The sequence below is a fragment of the Enhydra lutris genome, unplaced genomic scaffold (assembly GCF_002288905.1).
Source record: "Enhydra lutris kenyoni isolate GAN:26980312 unplaced genomic scaffold, ASM228890v2 scaffoldscaffold24, whole genome shotgun sequence".
Taxonomy (NCBI): domain Eukaryota; kingdom Metazoa; phylum Chordata; class Mammalia; order Carnivora; family Mustelidae; genus Enhydra; species Enhydra lutris.
The window spans coordinates 13,695,796-13,721,810 of record NW_019154108.1 but is presented as its reverse complement, the minus strand read 5'-3'; the positions used below and the strand labels follow the sequence as shown (position 1 = coordinate 13,721,810).

Here is a 26,015-nt window from a genome sequence, read left to right as displayed (position 1 = left end):
ACTAGAGGAACATAATCTATTGTCAATATACAAACCAAAATACAAAACTGGTGGAGAACAAAATTAAAATTAGGAAAACATATTTAAAAAAATTCTGTTGAGGGGTGCCTGGGTGGCTCAGTGGGTTAAAGCCTCTGCCTTCTGCTCAGGTCATGATCCCAGGGTCCTGGGATCAAATCCCGTGTCGGGCTCTCTGCTCAGCAGGGAGCCTGCTTCCTCCTCTCTCTCTGCCTACTTGTGATCTCTGTCTGTCAAATAAATAAAATAAAATCTTTAAAAAAAAAATTCTATTGAGGGGCGTCTGGGTGACTCAGTCGGTTGAGCATCCATCATCTCCTGATCTCAGCTTGGGTCTTCTTTTTTTTTTTTAAGATTTTATTTATTTGAGAGTGAGTGAGAGAGAGCTAGATCACGAGCAGTGGGTAGGGGCGAAGGGAGAAGCAGAATCCCCACTGAGCAGGGAGCTCAACACAGGACTTGATGCCAGGACCCCAGGATCATGACCTGAGCCGAAGCCAGATACTCAACCAACTGAGCCACCTAGGCGTCAGCTCGGGTCTTGATCTCAGGGTTGTGAGTTAGAGCCCCATGTTGGGCTCTGCACTGGGCACAGATCCTACTTAAAAAAAAAAAAAAAAAAATTAATAAAAAAAATTCTGTTATGCTTCAGATTCACCTCCGGGAGCAAGAAAACAAATGCCTGGACTTGACAATCCATGAGGCACCTCTTTGGTCATAAGTTCATCTGATTCTGTCAGATGAATACATTGGGCATCTTGATGAGAACTGCAAAACTGTTAAAGGATAATTCTAAAAGAAAAAAGAAAAAGTAAAGTCATACAAAATTATTTTATTTAACTTTTTGAATAAGGGATCCAGAGAGATATTGCAGTCTGTTCCGAAGAATCCAAAAAGCAGACGCTTTACAAATCAATAACACTGACCTTCCAAATGGATGCAAAACTGGATTTTCTACAGAGGAGGAGAGCTCTCCCCCCATTGAAAATAATTTACTCACATGTTTATAGAAATAATCATTTGAATTATCATCACTTCTCAACAAATTAACAATCACTACAGAATTCAAAAATAGTCATTCAAGATAAAAGTGAGTATCTTTTAGGATCAAACAATCCTCCAAATTCCAGCAATCTAACACCCATTAATCTCTTAATTATTTCAAAGTGCTACATTTCTCTTTACACATCACAAACCAGAGGATATAGGATGTACTAGAGGGGGAAGTTTCTGTTCATTCACAGATCTGCTCTAATTCTGGTCCTGTGTTAACCATTCATTCAAAAATATCTTATCTACAATCTATTGTGTACTTAGCACAGCACTAGGTAGGGTAGATTTTGAAAATAATGAGTCATCATCCGTGCTCATAAGATACTTACAATCTTATTACAGAGCTAAGACCTATGAGATACCAATCAATACATTTAATAAACAACCAGAAATTAGGGCTATATTGAATAGAAATACATCTGCCCAGCACTATTCATTTTTTATGTAGTTGTGAATTTTGCCTATCTACTAAAATGTACATGTAACTCCAAAATCAATACTTGCAAGTGCTGGGTTTTGTTTGTTTTTGTTTTTGTTTTTTTTGAGAGAGAGAGAGAATCTTAAGCAGTCTCCACACTCAGCATGGAGGCCCACTGGGGCCTCAATTTTACAAACTGAGATTGTGACCTGAGCCCAAATCAAGAGTCTGATGCTTAACAGACTGAGCCACGCAGAGTGGTGAAAAATTTAGTTGTCCAACCTGCATGTTCCCAGGTAAGGTTGAAGGAAACAAAGCTTGCCTTCTTGTTTCAGCTCTCACACTATAAAAAGTGTTCTCTTCACAGTCTATTTTAGTACCATGTTTTTCACATTTTTGTGCTTTTTGTTGATGATTCTGCTATCTAAAATGGCCCCCCAAGTGTGCCTGGGTGGCTCAGTCTTTAAGCCTCTCTGCCCTGGACTCAGGTCATGATCTCAGGGTACTGGGATGAGCCCAACATTGGCCTCCCTGCTCAGCCGGAAGCCTGCTTCTCCCTCTCCCACTCCCCCTGCTTGTGTTCCCTCTCTGGTAGTCTCTCTCTCTCTCTCTCTCTCTCTCTCTCTCTCTGTCAAATAAATAGATAAAATCCTTAAAAATAATAACAATAAATTGGCCCCCAAGTGCAGTTCCGAAGTGCTGCCTGTTGTCGCTGAGCACGGGACGTCTGTGATGTGCCTTGCAGAGAAAAAGCATGGGTTAGATAAGCTTCACTCATGCCTGAGTTATAGTGCAACGTTACGTTATGTACCGATTAGGTGACTAAAATGTGACCAGAGGCTCAGGGGAACCCCCATATTTCCACCTGAGGCAATGGTTCAGTATTTGCTAATTCCGTATTGGCAGTAACTTTAGAGAACATAACTACCGCAAATGATGGCAATCAACTCTATACTGAGAGAAAATGTTTTTCAAATGCATTAGATTTCCTCATTAACATAGAACTATAAACGCCTTCCTGATAAATTACTCCACTGCTCTCCCAAAGAAGCTACAAAAGCAGTGATTCCGCCTCCCAGTACCCTTTCCTCATCTCCCCAGTTGATTCCTCCTTCTTTAGTTTCCTAAGCGGAAGTCTCCGCGTAAATAATGCTCTCCAATAATCTAGAGTCCTATACTAAATTTGAGAAAAGACACACACAACACACACAGACACTTAAAAGTGACCCCTGGGGATGTGCTCCCACAAAATTAAGTGCAAAAATCCCTGGTACCACAGTTCTACGGGAACACAGAGAAGGGTATTTCTCCACCTCGGGCATCCGCCTTTCGAATCTCCCAAGATCATCATAAACATACGCTAAAACATATATATATATTTTTCTTCTTTGCTCTCACGCAACCACCCCGTACCCTCCCGCAGGCCTTCACAAAGCTGTTCAGCCCTTAGGTTAGCTCTTGTTCCTTTAAGGCAGAGGTCGGCTGTCTGCCCTATTCTGAAATGGCTCCGCAGGCTTCCCCACCCTCTGCGCATGCTACTTGAATCCAACTCGGGATTGAAGCAATTCGGAGGCTTTCGCGGCGCAAGATGGGGACTTGGCGGCGGGCGAGCCCGAACCTCCCAGCATGCCTTGCAGCCGGCCGGGACTCCCGACGTCTAGTGATGGGGAAGCCCTGGTGCTTTCGGCCGCCCGATCGGGTGTAGAGGTTGAGGTTGAGCCCCGGGCCCGGGAATTGGACGCCCGCAGAGGGGAAGATGGAAGCGTGGCGCTGTGTGAGGAGGGGCTACGGCCGCTGTGTGGTGGGGAGAGGCCGGTCAGTAGGGCTGGGAGGGAGGAGGGAGGAGCGGAGGCGGGCGGCCCGGGTTAACCCGGGGCGGGGCGGGCTGGGGGAGGAAGGAGGAGGAAGAGGGTCCGGGCGGCGGTGCCGCTGGGACGAGCCTCCGGAGACCCCGAGGGATAGGTAAATCCGGGGCGCAGCCGGCGGGGCGCTCGGCGGACGGGGACCGGGCCGGGTTCGGGGCGGTGGATCGCCCGCAGAGCTCGTGCCTTTCCGTCCCGGCTGGGCCTTGGAGCCTCGGCCCACTTCCCCTGCCCTGCCTCGACCCAGCCTGAGCCCCCGGGTCGCGGGCCTTCTGCCAGGCCTCAGCACCCGCCGGGAGCCCAGCGTCTGCGGGGAGGCGGCGGGCGCGCCGTAGGTCCCCGGGCGGCCTGACCCCGAGGGCGGCGCGCGCGTCGCACGCACACCCGGGGGTTTGTTGTTTGTGGTGTCAGTGTGTCTCACACTTCAGTCATTTGTATACCAGCCTTTACGGTTTATTACCAGATTCTCCTTCCACACCTGTGTGTACTACATTTTTTTCTTGAAATTGACTTTTTTTTTTTTTTTTAAAGCATTTCAGTAATGCTGCCTGTATTAGCGTCGCCCTAAGCAGTATCCACGAAATCTTGGGTTTGACGTACTCATTATGGGCTTTTTCTAATAAATACTTAGATGTGAAAAATCAAAAAGTTTTATTGTGTACCATGCGAAATGGACTGGTGTACCTCACCTGGGAAACACAACACTGTATTAATTATTATATAAGTCATGGGGATCTGGTTTTAATCTCCTACAGTCGGGGGCTGGATCACAATTCAGCTCAGCAGTGTTTTCCTGAGTACCAGCTGTGTGCCAGGCACTGTGCTAGGCACTTAAGGAGGGACCAGAATTAAAATGAGTAAGAAGGCTCTGGTCTTGAAGGAGCTCATCATCTTGAGAAAAAGACCTCTATATAAGTTACTGTGAATATAGACAATAAGTTTTGTGGCACAAGTATTGTATTTCAATACCATGGCCTGTTAGGATAGAAAAAGTGTGGAGCGAGCACCTAAATCTCTATGCCTTTCAGAGTTGTCACAAAGCAGAATAGTCTGCCCATGTCATGCTTTTAAAGATTTACAGTTAAGTTGAATTTAGAGAACAATTTGAGAATACATAAACAGAAATATATCATAAAAATTTAAATGCCTTTAAAATGAATATATAAAAGTCAAATAACGGTAAATACAGTTTAAGCAAAATTTCTTCAGTGGTAAAAGTGGACATTATTAACATTGTCTTGGAATTGTACCTTTAATAAGTTCTAGGAAAGGACAGAAGTCCTCTGAATCCAAAATTTTGCCAGAATAGTATGGTAAGAAGATGGTGCTTAAGGTGCATTGTTTCTTAAGAGAGCCTGAGAGCAACATATTTATTCAAGTTAGTGGTAACACTACTTTGGATATATTTTGGATGATCAGTAAATTGGTGCTGTTGGGTTTGAAGTACTGGTGAATTATTAATAAGTAATCGCTATCCCATTTCATTTCCTTCAAGGAGAAGCATGCCTTAAAAAAAAAAAATGAAGGTTGAAAAAATAAATTATCCACCTACTGATTAGCAAGAGAGGTCATTTTGTGAAGTTGGGATAGGTTTTTGTTTTCTTAGCTATGCAGATATTTGGAAAATGGAATCTTGCTATAAAAAACTGTTCAGAAGCATATTTCTGTCTACTCCAAACCCAAGTTGCAGGAGAGATGCGCTTTCCTTGTATTCAGCTTAAGTGTTCTACATTGAATCAAGTATTACATTTGCTGTGGATTTTATTTATCCATACAGTTTATTAGATATTAGAAAGCTACTCTGAAAACCAGTTTGATGGTTGGTTAATCTCTCAGGTGAGCTGAGGACTTTTTGAAGCGTGTGTGGTATTTTGGGAGGCTGGTGGATTCTATGTTAAGTATTTCGAATGCCATTCATAGGTGCTGAGGGAGAGTTTTGAGATGTTGCTACTAATAATTAAATCATAGCTGCCCCCCCCAATCCTTCATGATTTAGAAGTCAGATTTTAAATATTAGACATTATCTTCCCTTGAGGAAACAGGTTTGGATTTTGGGTGCTATAGCGTGAACAAATAGTGGTGCCTCAAGGAGTGTATTTATTTCTTTTAGATACCCCATGTTACCCCATCACCAGAAGAGTCTGGCCAGAGATTGGACGACACCGTGGGAGAATCTGCAAAGGTGTTGCTGGAACAGACATATTTCTAGTTGTATGAGGTGGCCTGGACATTATTCTCGTGCTCCTTACCCATACTTCAGTAGTAGGCATTTTTCACTAAATTGGAGACCACCTTGTTTATTTGAGTCTAGAACTCCGTTTCAGTACTGGAACTGGAGACCTGACAACCTGAGCCAGACCTCTTTGATTCATCTCTCTAGTTACTACATCATGAACTCTGAGGGAGATGAGCCTTCATCAAAACGAAGAAAACACCAAGGTAAAGGTGACATTTATCTTGGTGCAGAAATAAAAGCCATAGAATTATTAAAACTTTACTTTCTAATAATCCTTAAAACCTCCTTCAGATTTTGTAGGGGTTTAGTATTTATTTTCAGCCAGTAGTTTTCTGTTAGGAAAAAGGAAATGATTTTTTAAAATTAAGTCTTTATTTATATCTATTTTTATCTTTTATTATGTATTTCTGGCAGTAAATATAGAAGAAACTATATATAGAGAGAATAAGACTGGGAAAGAATATAGGACTAAACTAAAACATTAATTTAAGAATAATAAATCCATTGTTTGTAAAACAGAGGTCCTTAGACTTCCTAGAAATTGGTATATGTTTTTGGGAGTCCACATATCTATTTTAAAAAATTAAATTTAAGGGTTTTTTAAATTTATTTTTTTGACAATTTTATTTGTAAGTAATCACACCCAATGTGGGACTCTTAACAACCCCAAGGTCAAGAATTACATGCTCTACCAACTGAGCCAGCCAGTTTAATGCTAACTTTTTTGTGTAAGACAAAAAGATATTCTTAAATAGACACAATCATAAATGAAAGATATTTTCTTACAGAATAAGATTTTAGCTTATTCAGTATATTTCTCATAATGGGTTCTATTGCTATAATCTTGAGACACTATGGGAAGTTTTATCTTTTATTTTTATTTTTTTTTAAGATTTTATTTATTTATTTGACAGAAAGAGAGAGATCACAAGTAGGCAGAGAGGCAGGCAGAGAGAGAGGAGGAAGCAGGCTCCCCGCTGAGCAGGAAGCCCAATGTGGCTCGATCCCAGGACCCTGAGATCATGACCTGAGCCGAAGGCAGAGGCTTAACCCACTGAGCTACCCAGGTGTCCCAAGTTTTATCTTTTAATAAGGGAACAACATCTTAATCAACTTTAAGAAATAATTGTTTTCTAAACATGTTGATCATTTCTAGTTTTGTCATATTCTTTTCACTCCAAACAATTCACGAGACTCCTTTTGTGCTGCCAGCCCTGCTCCTCCCCCAAAGTGTATATGAATCATCTTGGTAGAATTTTGAGTTGTCGTTCTTACTGAGCTATGGTTTTCAGTGAAGATAATTCCTCTGAAGATATTTGGAAATAGACTGTGTAGGTGTTCATGTGTAGGGAGCTCACATAAGTTTGTCAAAGGAAAATGCTCAAAGTGAGTCTCACTTGGAGGTCAGAGCTAGGTTAGCTTGAAGATTACTTAGGGCTCTTTTAAGTAGAAATTCTGCTACACATTTGAGTAGAAATTTTAAGCACCGAAAGTGAAAATCTATTTGTATAATACTTGAGCACAACATGTGTTCATCAACAAATGTTCATTTGAATGAATGAAAGGTGTTAGAAACATTAAAATTAGGTTCCTAGGGACAATCAACTCCATAACCTATAAATCTAGGGCTGTATGAAGTCGTGAGATTACTGTTCCTTCCGTATTCATTGTTCATCAGGTCAGTGCTCTCCGGTTTAGCCTTTGGTACATCTGCTGTGCTGTCAGGTGGAGCTGTGGCATGCTGCCATAAGCCTGGGCTCAGGAACCACTCCCTGCTCTCATTCTGCTCCACCACTAATTGTGTGAACTTGGCCAGGTCATAGGACCTCTCTGCTCCTTGGTTTCCTTGTGTGAAATAATGCCTACTTTGAAAGCCTGTTGAGGATGAAATGAGACCTGTCAAAGTGCCTAATACACTGTCGGCTTCATAGTAGGTACTCAGAAAATCGTGATGGTGTTGTTTTCCCTTGAACACTTGGGGAATTACAATTTACATACTGATAAACTTTGATTGCGACCTGACTCTTTATATGTCCGTTCTTCCTAGGTATTGTGAATAAGGAAAATGCTCTTCGTTAAGCCATATTTGTGACTTCCGATAATTCACTAATACTTTTCCATCAAGAGAACAGCCTTCTAACTTGCCTGTCACTTTAAAGTGGCATTTGAAGGATTTGTGTGACACAATTATGACTTTTTCATTAGGCACCCTAAAAACCTGATCAGGCCTATTGCTTACTTTCTTTGATTCATCTGTCTTCTCTGCTGTGATCACCTTGTTCCTCCTGACATGGAAGGTATATAAGCTTTTGTAGTGTGAATTGATGTTGTGAAGTGTATGAAGGCCAAAGACTGTCATCTCTATCAATCGTCTTCAGATTGTCTTCCATGGAACCCTAGCATTCAAACACATACCTGTATGTTTATTAAAAACAAGTGTGGTCAGGAGAAAATACGTATTTACCCCCATCATCCCAGCCCCAGTATACCAGGAGCTGATGGTCATGACATGTTTCAAAATGTAACCGCAGAAAGAGTTGGCTTACAAACGCTTGTCAGGACAATACAATCTCAGTGCATTTTTGTGCCCTTCCATACACCTGTTTTACAAGAAAATATGCACAACTTTTCTGGACCTTCATCTTTCATACTTTAATGTGGTGGTGACACCAGGGTAGTGCTGTAACTGTGATGGTCGCTTGCGTTGTGTTTGCATGACTAGAGCCCTTTGCATCTCGTATACGTATAAAGACTATGATTTGTGGCTAAAACCATCATAGACAGTCCCCAATTTATGAATGAATTGTGTTCTGGGTAATTAGTTCTTGAGAATCAGTTGCTGACCATCTGTTTCCGTTTTCCCCATGGAAACTGTTACAAATCTCAGAGTAGTCCTATGGAGTCAATGCAGTTAGTTGTAGTTCCGGGCCTTTGCAGGTAGGATTCTCCATATTCAGTGAAGGATGCAGAAGGGGATAGTTTCCATCCCTTTCCTGGGTATAGGACAAGCTCCAGGCTAAGTTCTTTAATCCCAGATGGCTTTGGTTTGGTTTGGTTTTCTTTCCGTCCATCTTTTTTTCTTAACCCTTCTCCTCAGGCTCTTAGTACCTTCATGGTATCGTAAGTCTCCAGCACCCCTGATCCACCCAGACCTCAATATTCATAAAAATAATCTTCCTCTTCTAGCCTCTGGTCAAAATGTCTATTCCTTCCATGCAGCTGCTTTCAGCATTTAGATTTTGAGAAAAGCAATCTTATTAAACTCATTTACCAGAGGGTATTTTAAAATTTCACTTTTGGTCTTTTTTCCCCGTATGTATAGAATTATTTTTCCTCAATTTAATTTTTAATTGGTAGAATCTTAGGCATTGTAATCCAGTAAAGTGAAAACCTGCATGCAGGAAAAGGGAGATATTCTAGGGCTGAGGTTTTTCCTGCTTGAAAACCGATCTCCAAATCTGTTTTCCCAAGTTCTTCCCATGTCTTGTTTTCCCCTTCTGTTGAGCTCCTAGAATCTCTAAAAGTTCCACATTTTTCTTCATGCCTTCCATGGCAGTGAGAGTATCCTCCTTCATGGTGGGGTGAGGAAGATAAGATCAAAGGGGCATGTGTATGTATGTTTGTGTGTGTGTTTGTAGGTCATTTCTAAGTCGAGGACTGCCTGTAATTGCAAAATCTCATGCTTTTTGATTCTCTTTTTTCATCACTGGGCCCAAGTACATGTGTCTTTGCAGAATGTAAAACATTTCTGGATGCCGCATGCTGGGTTCTTCAACCAGCCCTTGTCATTGACTAGCGTTCTACAACTATGTTATCTTCAACGTTTGCTTTGGTGTGCATTAAAAAGATTTCTTCTGTTCATTTTGTCTGCATTGTTTCACTAAATACACTTCCATATATTGCCGTCATACATCCTTCATTCATGTCTAAACCGGAATTCTGAGATGAGTTATTTCTAGAGCTTAATCATTTGATAATCTTATCTTACTAATAGGAAATAAACTACGGTGTGAAATCATCTTATTGAAAAGCCAACTGTGACATACAAATACAGTTGACCCTTGAACAAGAGTCGAACTGCGTGGCTCTCTGCGTAGGCAGAGAGGCAGGCAGAGAGACAGGGGGAAGCAGGCTCCCTGTTGAGCAGAGAGCCAGATGCTGGGCTCGATCCCGGGACCCTGAGACCATGACCTGAGCCAAAGGCACAGGCTTAACCCATTGAGCCACCCAGGCACCCCTTTCTTTATGATTTTAATAAATTTATAAATAAATGTATAATAATATAAATATAATAAACATAATTTATAATATAAATATAATAAAGTAAATTTATAATTTATAAATAAATTTATAAATAAAAAGAAAATATTTTCTTCAGCTTACTTTATTGTAAAATACAGTGTAAAATACATATAACATACAAGTTATGTGTTAATCAACTCTTTTTGTTACTGGTAAGGCTTCCAGTCAACAATAGACTATTAGTAGTTAAGTTTTGAAGGCGTCAAAAGTTTTATGCGGATTTTCAAGTGTGCAGTGCCCTTAACCCTCCCCTCCACCCCCGCATTGTTCAGTGGTCAACTGTACGTTATCATGGTTATGAAGTTGCTGAGCATGTCTGGCAGAGCCACTTCTTAACCGTAAGTAAGTGAGAAGCTATATTGTCTTAACTTTATTAACACTCTCTCAATCTCCAAAATGACCTGCTAACTCCTTTTAATCTTGTTTTATACCTGTTGGTCAGTCGTTGTATTATTTTACTGCCTTCGTAATCAATTTGATGCCGGCTTCCAGTTTCATAGCGCTATGTTGCCATTTCCTAGGGGAAAACATTCTGTTCATTGCCTGTGGGAATTTTTAAGAGGCAAGAAAAAACTCATGCCGGAAAGTATTTGGTCATTTTTCATTAATTCTTTATATTTTGTTCAATATATTTTAACAGGCACAATACAACGACATTGGGAATATCTATGTAACCATAATAAAGACAAGACGAAGATCCTAGGAGACAAAAATGTTGACCCCAAATGTGAAGACAGTGATGACAAGTTTGACTTTTCAGTGATGTCCTATAATATACTTTCACAAGATTTATTGGAAGACAATTCACATCTCTATAGACACTGCCGGCGGCCAGTTTTACACTGGAGTTTTAGGTTCCCCAATATCCTGAAAGAAATTAAACACTTTGATGCAGATGTAAGTGCAGAATATCATCAAAATTCTTCGCATAAGAAAAGTTCATTTGTGAACTAAATGGGTTTTACCCCTCTTGTCTGTGGGTTAAGAAGGGAAGATGGTTTTAAATATAGTGATGGAACAGTTTTTAACAATGTATCGTGACTTCCAAAGCATCATTTGCGAATGGTTGTTGGTGTAAATAATCATTAAATTTTCAAAAAAGATCCAAAAATTTCTGCTTGCCAGTCAGTTTTGAAAACAGAAACTGGCAGTGTATTAAATATTCAGTAAGTACTTCCATTGATTTAAAATGTAAGTCATTCCTCTAAAAATCTAGATACATTCAAAGAAATCACCTTGAGAAAGGACTAGAAGGATTTAGTACTAAAGAACTTTGTAATTCAAGAAAAAGAATTCCAACATGTAAATTTAAAATACTTCTTTTGGGAAATACCAGTTTTGGATGGTAAGAGAGAGAGTTCCATGTAATTAAAGGCCAGGTTTTTGGGAACTGATCAAATTTGGAAATATCAATTTGATAGTTTCAAGAAAAAAGACTTAAGTCTTTTTATTTCAACTTTCATTAGGTTTTTAGAATTTTAGCAGCCTATTTTTAAAGATGAAAGCATCAGAAAATTCATATTTGCTCTCTGTTTTAATTCAAGCCATTTTTTCCTTCCAAGGTACTTTGTTTGCAAGAAGTTCAAGAAGATCATTATGGAGCAGAGATCAGGCCAAGTTTGGAATCTTTGGGTACAATGTAACTTTATTTTAGCCAGATTTACTTTGAAAGATTTGTGTGTTGTTAAAGTATAACATGCTAACAATGATGTATAGTGTATTTAGGCAAAGAAAAAAGTCTTAATTTTGAAAAAACTTAGTACCCATTTCAAAAGGTCAGGAAAAGATTGAGGTATTTTAAGTGGGAATTTTTGGGTTGATATATAATTTTTTTATTATTATTATTTTTTTAAGATTTATTTCTTTTGGGGGTGAGGGGCAGAGGGAGAGAGACTCTTATGCAGGTTCCGCACTGAGCCTGCTATGGGGCTCGATCCCACAATCCTGAGATCACGACATGAGCCAAAACCAAGAGTCAGATGCTAACTGACTGTACCACCCAGGCACCTCTTGATAGATAATTTTAATTCAAACAGAAAAGTATGTAAGAATCTCTTAATTAGATTCCTTTCCAGGAGTTGCTCTACTCACCACTAGACCCCCAAGTTTCCAAGTTCCTTATCAGGGACCATTGTGTCTGGTTCATCATTATAACATCAGTGTCTACCAGTAACAAACGAGTAGAAGCTAAAAACCTGTTTGATGAATGAACACTTCGAGAAACAGTTCATCTATTTAAGAGATGCTGCCTACTTTTCATTCATTCTTCGCAAATATTTTTTGAACGCCTGCTGTATCCTGTGTACTGTTCTAGGCTGCGGTGATCTAGCAGTGAGCCACATAGATAAGTCTCTGTCCTTCCAGACTATGGAAATAGCAAAGCAGAGACCCTGAGATAGAAGTGCCTTAAGGCAGGTGGTGAGATGTGTGGGGAGTTGAGCAAGCAGGGAAGAGTCAGAGGCAGAAAGGTCAGAGATGGGCTGTCGAGGAGCTGGGCAGTGTAGATGATTATAAGGCCTTACTGTCTTTGTCACGACTTCAACTGGGATGGGAATGAGACCATGATCATGCACGTTTTAGCCTATTTAAGACTGGAGTCGGCCAGGAAAGAGACCCAGTCTTAGGACCTAGACCCCGTCTCAAACTTAACATCCTGCATTATTAATGCTTGGGAGAAGACACTTTGATAAATATTGTTCAGAGGTATTAGGAGAGTTATGTTTTGCCATATATGCTTATATGGCAGACCCTGTGTTAAATTTCTTTCTTCCTTGTAGGTTATCACTGTGAATACAAGATGCGGACAGGAAGGAAACCTGATGGCTGTGCCATCTGCTTCAAACATTCCAAGTTTTCACTCTTATCGGTGAACCCAGTGGAATTCTACCGCCATGATGTTCCTCTGTTGGATAGAGACAATGTTGGATTAGTGTTACTTTTGCAGCCCAAAATTCCGAGTGCTGCCTCTCCTGTGATCTGTGTAGCTAACACACATCTGTTGTATAACCCAAGGCGAGGTGATATTAAGCTGACCCAATTGGCAATGCTTCTGGCAGAGATTTCCAGTGTTGCCCATCAGAAAGATGGCAGCTTCTGCCCTATCGTTATGTGTGGTGACTTTAATTCTGTTCCTGGTTCTCCGCTCTATAGTTTTATAAAGGAAGGAAAATTGAATTATGAAGGACTTGCCATTGGCAAGGTAAGTGCTTGCTTCGTCATTATTAGGAGGCGGACTTAGTCTCTCTGTTCATCGTAGTGCAAGGATAGTCATCACTGGCTGTTTGAAAACCTTGGGTTCCCAGTACCCTTGCTTTACCAAGCTATGATGATGTTCCCCAACTCCTAATAAGTAATGATGCTCAGTTGGTTGAATTTCATCTTTTCCATCTGTTTATGGCAGCATTCTGCTTAGAGGAGTTGGCAGGTAGCAAAAAATCCAAAGTGGGGGAGAAGCAGAAAAATAAAAGCATTGATAGACGTTAATACTTTGTAAATAAGGAACTACTCATAAGGGGGCAGGTAATAGAATTTTGAATGCTGGATGTGGGCAATATAGTTGGCAAAATAGTAATTTAGTATTTCTTTATTATGTACATTTTCCTTTTCATAATGCTAAATATTTTAATTTATTAGCTGACTATATCCCATGTTTTATCTTCATTGTGCTTTCTGTTGCTTACTTCACATCATTCAATCTTCAGGATTTTAACCAAAATAAACTCTCCACCACTGAGGTTTGAGTGATAGTTCTAAAATTTTGTAAGAGTTGATCTCCCTTAGTATTTTAAATAATAGTTAATAGTTATATAAAATATGTAAGATTTTATATTAATATAATTACAAGAAAGGAAGGGCAGTATTAGTCCAAAGTTATAGACCATATAGATGTCCCAATTAGAGTGACAGGAAAGGAAAATATTGCCATTTTTATGTCAATAGTAACTGCTTTCTGAATTGTATTTGAACAAGATTTCATAAGCACAAATAATCACTTACTATGATGAATAATGGGTAGTGCCATTCTTGGATTTCCTCTTATTTAAGACATAAACTTTTCAATACAGAAATTATTTAAAATCTATTCACTTAAGATACCTGTTGAAATTTTGTTTAGGTATCTGGCCAGGAACAGTCTTCACGGGGACAAAGAATTTTATCTATTCCCATTTGGCCCCCAAACCTAGGTATCTCACAGAACTGTGTGTATGAGGTACAGCAGTTACCAAAAGTAGAAAAGACAGGTAAGTGTTCGTAGTACATTTTGGCAGTCTCCTTGATAATAGTGTTCCCTTTGAAGACATAAAACTAAATTTTTCAAGGGATAACATCTCAGGGATGAATTATAAAAAACATAATACTTACTTGCTTAGTCCTTTTCTTAATGAACTCTAAATTTACCATTCTTAAGTTGACCTTCCAAAATTATCTGCATGAATTACTTGCATGTTGCTTTGGATATGTTTGCATTTCAGTTTTGCTAATTATGGAGACCATCAAAACATAAAGGTTCCCTGATGGAACATTTAACTAGGCATCTATCTAAACTAAACATGTCTTGAATATCATTCCTAGAGTAAGAGGACTACTCTATGGAAAACTAGAACAGAACAATATATTGAAAGTTTAATATATTTCTCTTTGTTCCTATAGACAGTGATCTGACACAGACAGAGCTGGACAAAACAGAGGTCCTAGTGACAGCTGAAAAGTGAGTTCTGGAAAATAACAGTAGACATTTACTGACTTAAGTTGGATAAAAAGTTATTTCTCAAAAACCACTTGGATAAAAAATGAAAAGGATGTTTTCCCATGCCGGTGAAGAATGCTGGCTCCTCAGTCAAATAGACCTGAGTTCCTAACTGTGCTACATTTTAGATGTGTGATTCTGAGCAAGAAGCTTAACATTTCTGAGATTCAGTTTCCTTGTCTATACTTCGGGTACTTGGGAGGACTGCATGAGACAAAGCATGAAAAGCTTGGTGTTCGGTTCATAGTAAGGGCTTAAGCAGTGTTATTTATAGCGAAGAGCCTGTCCGTGGACCTGGACCAGCTAGTACTGTGAAATACATTGCTATTACATATATTTTTTTTAAGATTTTATTTATTTATTTGACAGAGATCACAAGTAGGCAGAGAGGCAGGCAGATACAGGGGGAAGCAGGCTCCCTGCTGAGCAGAGAGCCCAATGTGGGGCTTGATCCCAGGACCCTGGGATCATGACCTGAGCCGAAGGCAGAGGCTTAACCCCCTGAGCTACCTGGGCACTCCTGCTATTACATGTTAAACAAAGCTCAGGATCACAGGAAAATACCTTTCAGATTTCAAGAGAATGCTTAGCCTCCTTTGACTTACTACGTCTCAAAATAATCTGCAGGAGAACTGATCCAAAAAAGAATATGCCAGTATAAATATTTATATTTAAATTATATAATTTACATAAGTATTTATAACTCTTGAACTACAGGGAAAAGTTACCAAAGGTGGAAGGGTGAAGATGCCTAGATTCCTTATTATTAGTAAAGAAGCATGAATATTTGGGGCTAAGGTTGAGAAATAGATGTATGTGAATACAGCAGGATAGAGATTTAAATCTTGTCTCTTTGGGAGATTCTTTTTTTTTTTTTTTTTTTTAAGATTTTATTTATTTATTTGACAGATAGAGATCACAGATAGGCAGAGAGGCAGGCAGAGAGAGAGAGGAGGAAGCAGGCTCTCCGCTGAGCAGAGAGCCCGATGTGGGGCTCGATCCCAGGACCCTGGGACCATGATCTGAGCCGAAGGCAGAGGCCCTAACCCACTGAGCCACCCAGGCGCCCCCTCTTTGGGAGATTCTTAAAATGTTTTGATTTTATATTGTGACTCTTTTATTAATTTTAATTTTTGTTTTAACATTTGCATTTAGGGACCAATTAGAATCCCCTCTTACTCATTTTATCTGCTTCTCAGTCTTGTTTTTATTTTGTATACTATGTTGAGAAAATATTATCTCATGTAAAAACCTAGTAAGATAGGAAGCAACAGTTTTTGGATTTTTTAAAAAAGAATATTTAAAACTTCATGATTAAACCTTTCAAATACAGTAAAAACTTCCCTAAGATTTTTAAAGATTTGATTTTTAAAGATTTTATTTATTTATTTGACAAAGAGATCACAAGAAGGCAGAGAGGCAGGCAGAGAGGGGGAGGGGGTAGCAGGCTCCCTGCTGAGCAGAGAGCCTGATGCGGGGCTCAATCCCAGGACCCTGAGATCATGACCTGAGCCGAAGGCAGAGGCTTAACCCACTGAGCCACCCAGACATCCCCCTAAGATTTTTTTAAAAAATATTTTATTTATTTGAGAGAGAGAGAGCATGTGTGAGAGAGAGAGAGCACGAGCAGTGGGGAGGAGCAGAGGGAGAGGGAGAAGCCAACCCTGCTGAGCAGGGAGCCTGATGCAGGGCTCGATCCCAGGACCCTGAGATCATGACCCAAGCTGAAAGGCAGATGCTTAACTGAGTCACCCAGGTGCCCTCCCTGAGTAAGATTAATAAAAAGACAAATCTAACAAATACTTGGTTTTGACCAATTCTAAAATCTTTTTATAACAAAATGAGGTATAAGATACTTTTAATTATCTGTATATACATGTAGTGTGCTTATATGCAGAACTTATTATCTATAAACCAAAAAATTGATAGTAAGAGAACAGTTTGAGAAAAACCTACTTTACATTTAATAATATTGTAAATATAAATCCTTAGACATAAAACATTGCTAAAACTGGAAAGTAAGGTTATTTGGAAAGAATAACCTTTGTTCTTTGACATTGAGCTCTTTAAAAACTCTCTTTATATGTGTATCTTAAGCACCTAAGATAGTGCCTGAAACTTAGTAGGTATTAGTTAAATGTTGAATTTTAAAAAGTTTAAAAAAATTTTTTTCACAATATAAAAGATCTTTAAACTTTTAAGATGTATTTATCGGAAATGATTTTTAAATTCTTCATTACAGCACTTGTATTTGTAACATGACATAAATAGAAACCATTATGGAAGCTGTTTTAGGATGCAGTACAAAATTATCTGATATGTCATAGCAAGAATAATCATAGAAAAATATAGCCCGTCTGACATCAAAAGTCTGATGGGGTTTTTTTTTTTTTTTAAGATTTTATTTATTTATGTGACAGACAGAGATCACAAGTAGGCAGAGAGGCAGGTAGAGAGAGAGGAAAGGAAGCAGGCTCCCTGCTGAGCAGAGAGCCCGATGTGGGGCTCGATCCCAGCACCCTGAGATCACAACCTGAGCTGCAGGCAGAGGCTTTAACCCACTGAGCCACCCAGGTGCCCCAAAAGTCTGATGGGTTCTATGTGACATTCATAAAGACCACTTTTTTTCTTAAAAATACAACAAATAACTTATAAATTGTTTTAGAGTGCATATTTATTAGGAAATGCAGGCTCTCAAATTTTTTTTTTTTTAAGATTTTATTTATTTATGTGACAGACAGAGATCACAAGTAGGCAGAGAGACAGGCAGAGAGAGAGGAGGAAGCAGGCTTCCCGCTAAGCAGAGAGCCCGATGCGGGGCTCGATCCCAAGACCCTGGGATCAGGACCTGAGCGGAAGGCAGAGGCTTTAACCCACTGAGCCACCCAGGCGCCCCTCTCAAATATGTTTTAATTAATAATAAATCACATTAATATGTAAATAATTGCGTTTTTACCCCACGTATCACAGCCTTGATAATGGGTTTCGGGTATCACCACATGAATGAACAGAATGCCAAATTGTGGTGTGGTCTGTCTAAATAACGCTTGTCTGAATGTCTAGCTTTGTCTGGAAGTTAAATGAGAAAGTGCTTTAAACAGGAAGGATTCTAAAAATCAAGAAAAACTTTGATGGATGCTAAGCAATTTTTCTTTTCAATTTAGATTATCTTCAAATTTACAGCACCATTTCAGCTTGTCCTCTGTTTATTCACATTATTTTCCTGACACTGGAATTCCAGAGGTGACCACTTGTCATTCCCGAAGTGCCATAACTGTGGATTATATTTTCTATTCTGCCGAAAAGGAAGATGTTGCCAGGCAGCCAGGTAAAGAATACATGTAATCTTACACAGTGCTTGAGAAGAGAGTAAGTCTAACCCCAGGGTTGAGTTTGAGAAAGTTAGCTAAACGTCTAGGTGACGTTCTAAATTTAAAAGTTAAAAAGGTTTTTTTGGTAATGTATTTGAGTAAATCAGTTAATCACCTGTAAAACATGGAAGCAGTGAAGGACCTCAAAGCAAATTATCGCCTAAGAATTATATCCTTAGCTCCCCCTTACAGTGCCAGTCAGCTTCCGAGTTACGGGTCTCTCGTATTGCCCTTTAGTTTTATTTGCCGTAAATTTACTGGGTTTCTTTTTGTATATGTGTGACAGCAACATCAGGTAGTTTTGTACTTAAATTTTACTAACGCATACTGCCTTCGTGGGAGGACCTTGTTGTATTGCCAGCAATGGACAGTTTTGTCACGTTGACTCTGGATCTTTCTGGAAAGAGAAGTCCATTATATGAATATGTGGTTTCAAAAAGCAGAGGTGATAAGACAGTTTTCCTTGTACGATTCAGTGAAAGTAAGGTTTTACATATTAACCAAAGGATTTAATGTGGAGAACAGAATGCAGTTTAAAATGACTGGAAGTCAGAGAATATCATTCAGAAAACTTCACAAGTCCAAAATGTGGGCAGCTGTTCTGTCTTTTCTGATCCCCCCCCCCTTTTTTTGTGCTACTTTTCTTTTCTCCTTTTTTCTTCTGCTTGTTTTCTCCTTCCTACTGAGGATAACCTTGTTAGTAATACTCTGGATGGCTTACTCCTCCCCAACTAAGATCAAGTCTATGAAATAGGCTTGCTGCTTTGAATTTGTAGTCAGGGTCTGGGAGTTGTCATGCTCTAAGTGTTCACTAGGTGGCAGGAGTGTGCCACGGACCGGCATATCAAATGGTGCGGTTAACAGCAGATCCTCTGACTCTACTGTGGGCACTGACTCTGGAACCAGTGCATACTAATTTAATCTCCAGGCACCCTGTAAACTTCCTACTCAGCTGTGGCTGGGTCTGTCTGGTTTATACAGCTGTGGGATAGTTGATTAATTTCTTATGTAGTCATCAATCTCACATTACTTTTTTTTTTAAAGATTTATTTCTTTTAGAGAGAGAGAGCGAGAGAGCATGTGTGTGAGCATGGGGGAGGGGGAGTGGCAGAGAGAGAGAGAGAGAGATCCTAACCAGACTCTGCATTGAGCTTGGATCCCGCCATGGAGCTGACCCCACAATCCTGAGACCACCATCTGAGCCCAAACCAAGAGTCGGAGGCTTAACTGACCGGACTGTCCAGATGCCCCTCAAATTACTTCATTTTTTAATTTTTATTATTTTTTAAGGATTTTATTCGGGACAGAGAGCATGCACAAGTTGGGGCAGAGGGAGAGGAAGAGGGACAAGCAAGCTCCCTGCTGAGAGTGGAGCCCCAGTGGGGGTTTCATTCTCAGCCCTGAGATCATGACCTAAGCCGAAGTCAGATGCTTAACTGAACTGAGCCACCCAGGTGCCCTTCAAATTACCTTTAACGTACTTATGTGTTGCTCTGATATTTTCTTCTGAAGATTATTTGCAGAACTCAAAACAAATTTGAACCAGGAAAAAAACCCAAACATCTGAAACTGCTGTGCCTAAGAACTATAATTAGCTTATAACTCAATATGAAATGTAATCATATTCTAAAAGCTGTTTCCCATTAGACTCTAGAAGGTTCTGAAGAAGGACTTGTATGATTAATTTACAATGACTTGTTGACACAGTTTCTCTAAACATGTGTTTCCTTAATGTAGGAGCTGAGGTTGCTCTGGTTGGTGGCTTGAAACTTCTGGCCAGACTATCACTCCTTACGGAACAAGACTTATGGACTGTTAATGGACTTCCAAATGAAAATAATTCTTCAGATCATCTACCTTTATTGGCTAAATTCAGACTTGAGCTGTGACTCTTCTTTGATTGTATATACATATATATATATGTATATATACTTTCCGATTTATATTCTTTTTCAAAAAATGTAAAATATTTCTTGAGAGTTTGCATGTTTATTTTTATGCTGTGGAGTTTCTGAAGAGGTCGTGTTAAATGCTTGAAGCAGATACCAGAAGAAACAAGTTTACAACAATTTTCTTTGTAATACCGAAAAAATATTTTCCTGACAAGTGAGATCTAAACGTTTACTCCTTATTGTAAAAGAGTTGTAAATATTTTTTATTCTAAATCCCAGTAAAGTTGACAGTGATTTTTAAACATAGTGCATCCTCTTTAGTTAGTAAAGAATTTCAGTTGATGTTTTTGGCAAGCTTTATGGTGGATCCAAAGTATCTTTGAGTTCGTGCAAACCACAACTCGTTTCCCTTCCAGAAGGCCTGATTTCATTGTGAGGACCATCTGTTTGTTGAGTCCTAATTAGTTCATCTCAGAAATCGCTCACAAGTGTCCAACCAACCATTTTAGTTTGATTTTGAGGGGGCTTGATAATGCTTCTTAGAATTGTACAGATTGCTTAATCCGTCTTACTCCTCTCCTGAGCCGTGGACGATGTCTCCATTTTGTTGGGAGATGGAGGTCACTGTAACTAAGAGTTGAAGTGCTTTACAGACGCCCTCTTTCCATCCTGTGACAGGCAGACCATTCCAGCATGCCTGAGAGAGGCAGAGACTGGGTTAGAATGCCTTTGTTTGCCTAGCAGTTTGTGGGGGGTTTTGCTTTTTTGTTTGTTTTTTTCTCTTCAGTTTCAAGAAGAGATCCCCGGGTCGGAGGAGAAACTTTATTTTTCTGAACCAGTTCTGTGGAAATTTATTTTATTAGGAAACTTGTCTTTAGAACAAAGTGGCAGCTATAAGATTCTTTTGGTTTCGCTCAGATATTTAGGAAGCCCGTAGAACTAGTGGGGAGATACCAACTTGGAGACCTAATACTCCTAACTAGTAATTTTAACTGTCTTAGTGGTTTTGTTTCTAAGATGTTACTTTGTTTTCTTTCCTAATGAGGCAGCAGTGTGACGTGGTGCTGACATTTTTTTGTAAAGTGGTCAAGAGCAGGTCTAGTGAGTCCCACAGTTGGCGCTCTGTGTTTGGTTCAAACATTTTAAAACAAAAAAGTTAATGTGTCCTCTTTTTTAGACATTAGGATCAAAAAATGATGCACATTTTTACTAAGTAGTAATTTTATATTCAATTGTACTGAATTATAGAAGTTTTTACAACGGGTGTTCTTCATAGAATGCCTTTTCTGAAATTAGAAAGCAGTATTTACTCCGGGTCCTGGACTTTAAAGGTTTTTGTACTAAAGTATATTTACTACAGTTATTTTTTGAGAAAAGAAATCAAATGACTACCTGAACAAGGCGTGTAGGTTATGAGGATTTACCTATGAAAAATGATAATAAGCAAGTATTTTTAAATGTTTAATTTCTCACATTTTTGGATTTTTACTTACAGTATTAACTGTAGTTCTAAGACTTTCCACGTTTTCTAGTAACAGTTTGCAGAATATTGTGTGCTTTAATTAACAGACATTGTCCTCATCAAATAATAGTATAATTAATCCCTTTTAATATTGGGGGAAGAAAAATGAAAATCATTAGTTACTCCTTTGTGTTATGTGAGTTTATTAACAGATAACTTTGTGTATAGGTCATTGTTGCTAAACTAACATCTCTGAAAACCTCTGTGAAAATTTAATTTTTTATGTCCTGATCAATATATTAATTTTAGGCCCTTTTCATGTGCTTCACTTTGTAGAATAAATCCATAAAAATGCTTTCCACTTGAGCATATAGGACGTAGTATTTTGTGAACTGGAGGCCAAAGGGTCAGTGCAACCTTCTCACAGGTTTTTGAAGCTCCACTAAAATGAACTGTCCACTTGTCTTTACTTTTTTTGGTCAGAATTGGTAACTCTGTTGGAGCCTTGTATTTACCTGCCAAAAAGCATTTAAATCTGGTTAATTGCTGAAGCCAAATCACCCCCAGGCCGAAGTGCTGTACTGGCCAAGTTTTAAAATGGAAAGAGATACTGTGGAGTAAGAAATGTCAGTTTTACGATACCTTTTGATATCAAGATAATATGCCTGTTTGAAATCTTTTTTTTTTGGAATTTAGCAGCTGTCGGCTTTTAACCCTTTGCTTTCCTAAAAATCCAAGTTAGAGATCCAGAGAGTTCAAGAGTTTGGGGAAACAGAGAAGTCATTTGCACTTCGTCTCTATGAATCACCTAATAAGTTATTACTCTAGTGCATCTGTGCCTGGAGGTTTTGTGATAGGTGTGCTAAGTGTGTCCACTGGGCTGTTGTCCTTCTAAACTATTTCATTACCCTAAAGCCTGTATTGCTTAGAGTGATGCTTACATGTAAGTGAATTCAGATGTGGCAAAACAGAATAGTGTTGAATACAGAGTCTGAAAATTGTGGAAGAAGATAAGGGTGAGGGAGTGATAAATGAGTTTACTAGGACAAGGATGTAGTAAAAGGACAAGAAAAAAATAAATCACACCCTCTTACATACATTTTTGGAAGAAAAACAATCCTTAAGTTTCCAGGATGGTTTTATTAAAGTCCCATGCTGTGTATAAACATACAAGTGATGAGAAAAACATTAACTTGAAACATGCACTTATCTGGCATTCTCTAAAATACCATTATACAACTTTCCCTTTACTTAGAAAAATACCCACTAAAACAATCACAGTTTTCCTTAAAGATTTAAAAAAAATGTATTGGCCAGAACAAAGTCCAAGAGAATAAACAAGATTCTGAATTGTGTGTCAAAAAAACTATACAAGGTTGTACATAAAACTATAGTTTACAAAAGCCTTGGGTATAGTAAGAATACAGAATTAAGATTTCCAAAGTTCTATTTACCAATATCTATTAATAAAATCCTTATGAAATAATTGACTTAGAAAAAGTGAAATGCTCATGATTTCAAAGTGTATAGAAAATACTAAATATCACTTTCTGAAATAAAGTATACATACTCAAAACAGCACATGGAGTCTGAAATCAAGATTTCTGTCATCCATTTAAACTTTGCATATATCCCCACAATGGCTTAAGCGTAAAATTTCTCTTGCACTAATAACTTTAAAAACTAGATTCAACTCATCTCAAAGTTTTATTTTTTATTTTTTGAATAATAGCCAGTTTTAAAATTAATTTTGGGGGGAATAAATCATGTCATGGTTTTTTGGTTTTGTTTCTGCCTAAATATCATCTTAATCAAATTCCTGCGCTAGAATGGAAGAGTTCAGTACCTTTCTCAGATCTTTTAGAAATCAACATAATTCCACAGGCAATAAAGCTAGAATGAAAACTAAGAGCATTTTAAATTACTTTTTATGTTTCTGTGACTAACCCTTGCTCTGGGGGACTGAATCTTACCATCGAGAAGGGAGTGGAAGAAAAAAATCAGGTTACTAACTGAATCACCAAACCAGCGGTGGTTTTAAGGCTTGTACGTCAGCGTCTTAGAATAGTTTGTGTTCCTATTCTTTACCCTTTTTTGTGGGAAAAAAAGGGGCTCTGCAGCTAGTGACATTCTGTATTTTGGATGGGACAGTGCTTAAGTAAAATTTGGAAAATCCTAGTCTAAGCTCTTAGAAAGATCACCGTGGTATAAATGGTGAACTATTAGCGATAATAAAATTTCAGATTGGCAAACATAAGATACACATATCTTATTTTTCACAGAGAGAGCTAAGTCAGTATTGTTTTAGAGCAACTCAAATATTTCAGTAGATGTGGTCATGAGGCTGCAAATGAGTTTGCCTTATGAAGAGATGCAAAGATAGCTCATCTTAACTCAAACTGATACTATTTTTTTTTCAAACTGATACTATTCTTAAAGAGAGTGATTTTAGTTCAGAATTTTTAACTTCTCTATTTTAATGTAATTGAGATGTCCACTTACTTGGTCCTTTTCCCGTAAAGGATGCTAAACTTCCTCCTTCTTCAAGAAAATAATCACTTTCCATTAATGCCACTGAGTTTTAGCGTAAAGGGAGCGCACATGCACGTGGCCGAGGGATGAGGTCACCTTCTGTGGTTTTACTGGTACAGAGTCTCAGTGAGCAGATTATTTTTCTACTCCCCTTTCTAAAATCGCCTTCAGGCAAAGAAAGCCAGGGAGGAAGTCCTGGCAACTGAAATAACACTTGTGTTGACTAGCAGACTTCACATACATCTGCGAGTTGGCCTCCTGTGTTGGCATGGCCGCCGAGCTACAACAGACGAAACAGAAGCACACTCTTGATGGTGACAACGTACACACTTGCCGGGTAGAGCTCCTCTCTGCGGCCCGCAGTCCGAAGTTACACAGACACACTGTCCTTCACGGACTCCGTCACGCTCGAAGGTAGAACCCTCTACCTGAAGACTTTTCCATTTAAAAGAAGTTTCTGCTTCTCTTAATTCATCGCATTTTCCAATACCAGTTCCTAAGTCATGAAGTGGTACTTCAGACGAGATCGGGCGCGTTCAGGGTGGTATGGCCGTAGACTGAAGTGGTACTTCAAAGAGAGGGACTGGAAAGGGATCACACCGTGCCACCTTTGGTCTTAATATAAGACATCAGGACCCCTCCCTGACAACAGTGAGTTCTCGGAACCAGCGCCTGACTCAGAGTCTAAAAAGCAGATGGGACGTGAACAGAAAGGTTATCTGGTTCTCAAGACTGCCGATTCACTCCTGGCCTCTGCCTTTCTGAGTGTGTGGTTGCCGGAGGTCCTTGCAATACTGCTAAATGTGTGTCACAGTGCCGTGACCTCTTGTGCTTTTTTTGCTGGAGTTTGCAAAGTTTAAATGTTAGTGACAGAACACAGACTACCTTCGGATCGTGCTTTTTGTTTTGAAAGAACAAAAACCACTGTCAGTGAATGCTTTAAGAAAGAAGTAACTCCAAGGTCCTGAAAAGAGTTTCCCGTATTGCCAGAAGAATTTCAGTGCTTTTTAGTAAAACACTTGGTATAATACCTTAATCCCATTGTATGTGTGCACCAGGAAAAAATTCCAAACTTTCTGGAGATCCCCATTGGAAGTACTGGGGAAATAATACAAATAGAATATAAAAAAACAAAACACCATTAAGTTTGCATATCTGATGTCAAGATGCTGAGGTAATATTGACTGCTTAAAAAAAAAAAAAATCCCACCATTTTTTGCCTCTGTTATTGCTGAAAAAAGACATTAATACTGGCTGAGTTACCTTACTATATCAAAAGTGGGAGAGAGGGTTTCAGGAACATTTACTACTGGTGAGGAGGCATCATGTCCAAAAGCAAGTAAATAAAAGTAGGTCAATGGGAAGATAGAAAACTACAGTTACATATGACCCTTTCTATCTGTAGTGAGGGGGACAGTCCAACCCCAGTGGGGTTTCTTCAGCCTTTTCATGGTCGCCCCTTGGTGACTTTCAACGATAATTGTTACCACCCACTCCGAATCCATGTCCAAGTGAATCCTTAAAAATAAAATCCACAGGTTCTCAATAAATAGTTGCAGTTCCTCCTGAAGATGCTGGGGTAAAGTGCAGAGAGAAGCACCACGGAAGCCCTCTTGCTGGCTGATATGGCTTGCCTAAATTCGGATTTGGTAGCCCACCTCATTCAGCGTGCTGAGGTCAGCCACCTTCTCAGGCAGTGCGGGCCTACAGGTCAAAGGCAGGTGGGGGAGAGGGAGGGGATGGAGAAAGATCACTTAGTATTTGATTCGGAGAACTTGACTTTGTTCTCCTGACCCTTCAGGTGCTTGCCCCCAGCCCGCCCCGCCGTACCCCACCCCTCCCCAGGCTTGGTTCCCAGCTTGACCTCGTGTTCTCAAGTCCACTCTGATGGGATGTAGAGAACATTTTCACAGGCTTTTCAAGGTAGAGCTGAAAAAAACCTGATAGGTTGCCAGATGAGTCTGTCCAGCTTGAAGCCTGCCTTCGGTCACACTCTAACTTCTGAAACCCAGTATCTGTGAACCTTGCAAGGATCTAAAAACAAATCACATGTAGTCCAGTAGAACTAAAAACCTCAGCCGGACTCTCCTTGAAACCTGGGCTTCCTGATGCTTACGCCCTG

General features: G+C 39.3%; 2 protein-coding genes across 9 annotated transcripts in view; one reads left to right on the top strand and one right to left on the bottom strand.

The window, feature by feature from the left end:
• The first annotated feature begins 3,158 nt into the window (after nucleotides 1–3,158).
• On the top strand, nucleotides 3,159–22,861 carry LOC111150670 (angel homolog 2). 4 transcript variants are annotated; one of them, XM_022508191.1, is made up of 9 exons: nucleotides 3,159–3,304; nucleotides 5,462–5,790; nucleotides 10,530–10,786; nucleotides 11,452–11,521; nucleotides 12,667–13,088; nucleotides 14,004–14,130; nucleotides 14,540–14,597; nucleotides 17,801–17,964; nucleotides 19,745–22,861. In XM_022508191.1, exons 1-9 carry the CDS (start codon nucleotides 3,246–3,248, stop codon nucleotides 19,894–19,896), a joined length of 1,638 nt encoding a protein of 545 aa, XP_022363899.1. In that variant the 5' UTR covers nucleotides 3,159–3,245; the 3' UTR covers nucleotides 19,897–22,861. The 4 variants fall into 4 exon arrangements, with proteins under 4 accessions (XP_022363899.1, XP_022363901.1, XP_022363902.1 ...); XM_022508193.1 differs by having other exon boundaries at nucleotides 17,878–17,964; nucleotides 19,745–19,806; XM_022508192.1 differs by lacking the exon at nucleotides 3,159–3,304 and adding an exon at nucleotides 3,402–3,451.
• LOC111150671 (vasohibin 2) overlaps nucleotides 22,484–26,015 on the bottom strand; it is a 39,032-nt gene continuing 35,500 nt past the window's right edge. For all 5 annotated transcript variants that reach the window (XM_022508195.1, XM_022508197.1, XM_022508196.1 and 2 more), the window contains one exon: nucleotides 22,484–25,597. In XM_022508195.1, the coding sequence (XP_022363903.1) occupies nucleotides 25,528–25,597 (70 nt within the window). In that variant the 3' untranslated portion in view covers nucleotides 22,484–25,527. The remainder of the gene's footprint in view (nucleotides 25,598–26,015) is intronic.

Bases quoted from the DNA above. Each gene is read 5' to 3' on its own strand.
- LOC111150670 (XM_022508191.1), top strand. From the start codon at position 3,246: ATGGAAGCGTGGCGCTGTGTGAGGAGGGGCTACGGCCGCTGTGTGGTG. The intron at 10,787-11,451 runs GTAAGTGCAGAA...TTTCCTTCCAAG, and splicing joins TTAAACACTTTGATGCAGAT to GTACTTTGTTTGCAAGAAGT. The intron at 11,522-12,666 runs GTACAATGTAAC...TCTTCCTTGTAG, and splicing joins GCCAAGTTTGGAATCTTTGG to GTTATCACTGTGAATACAAG.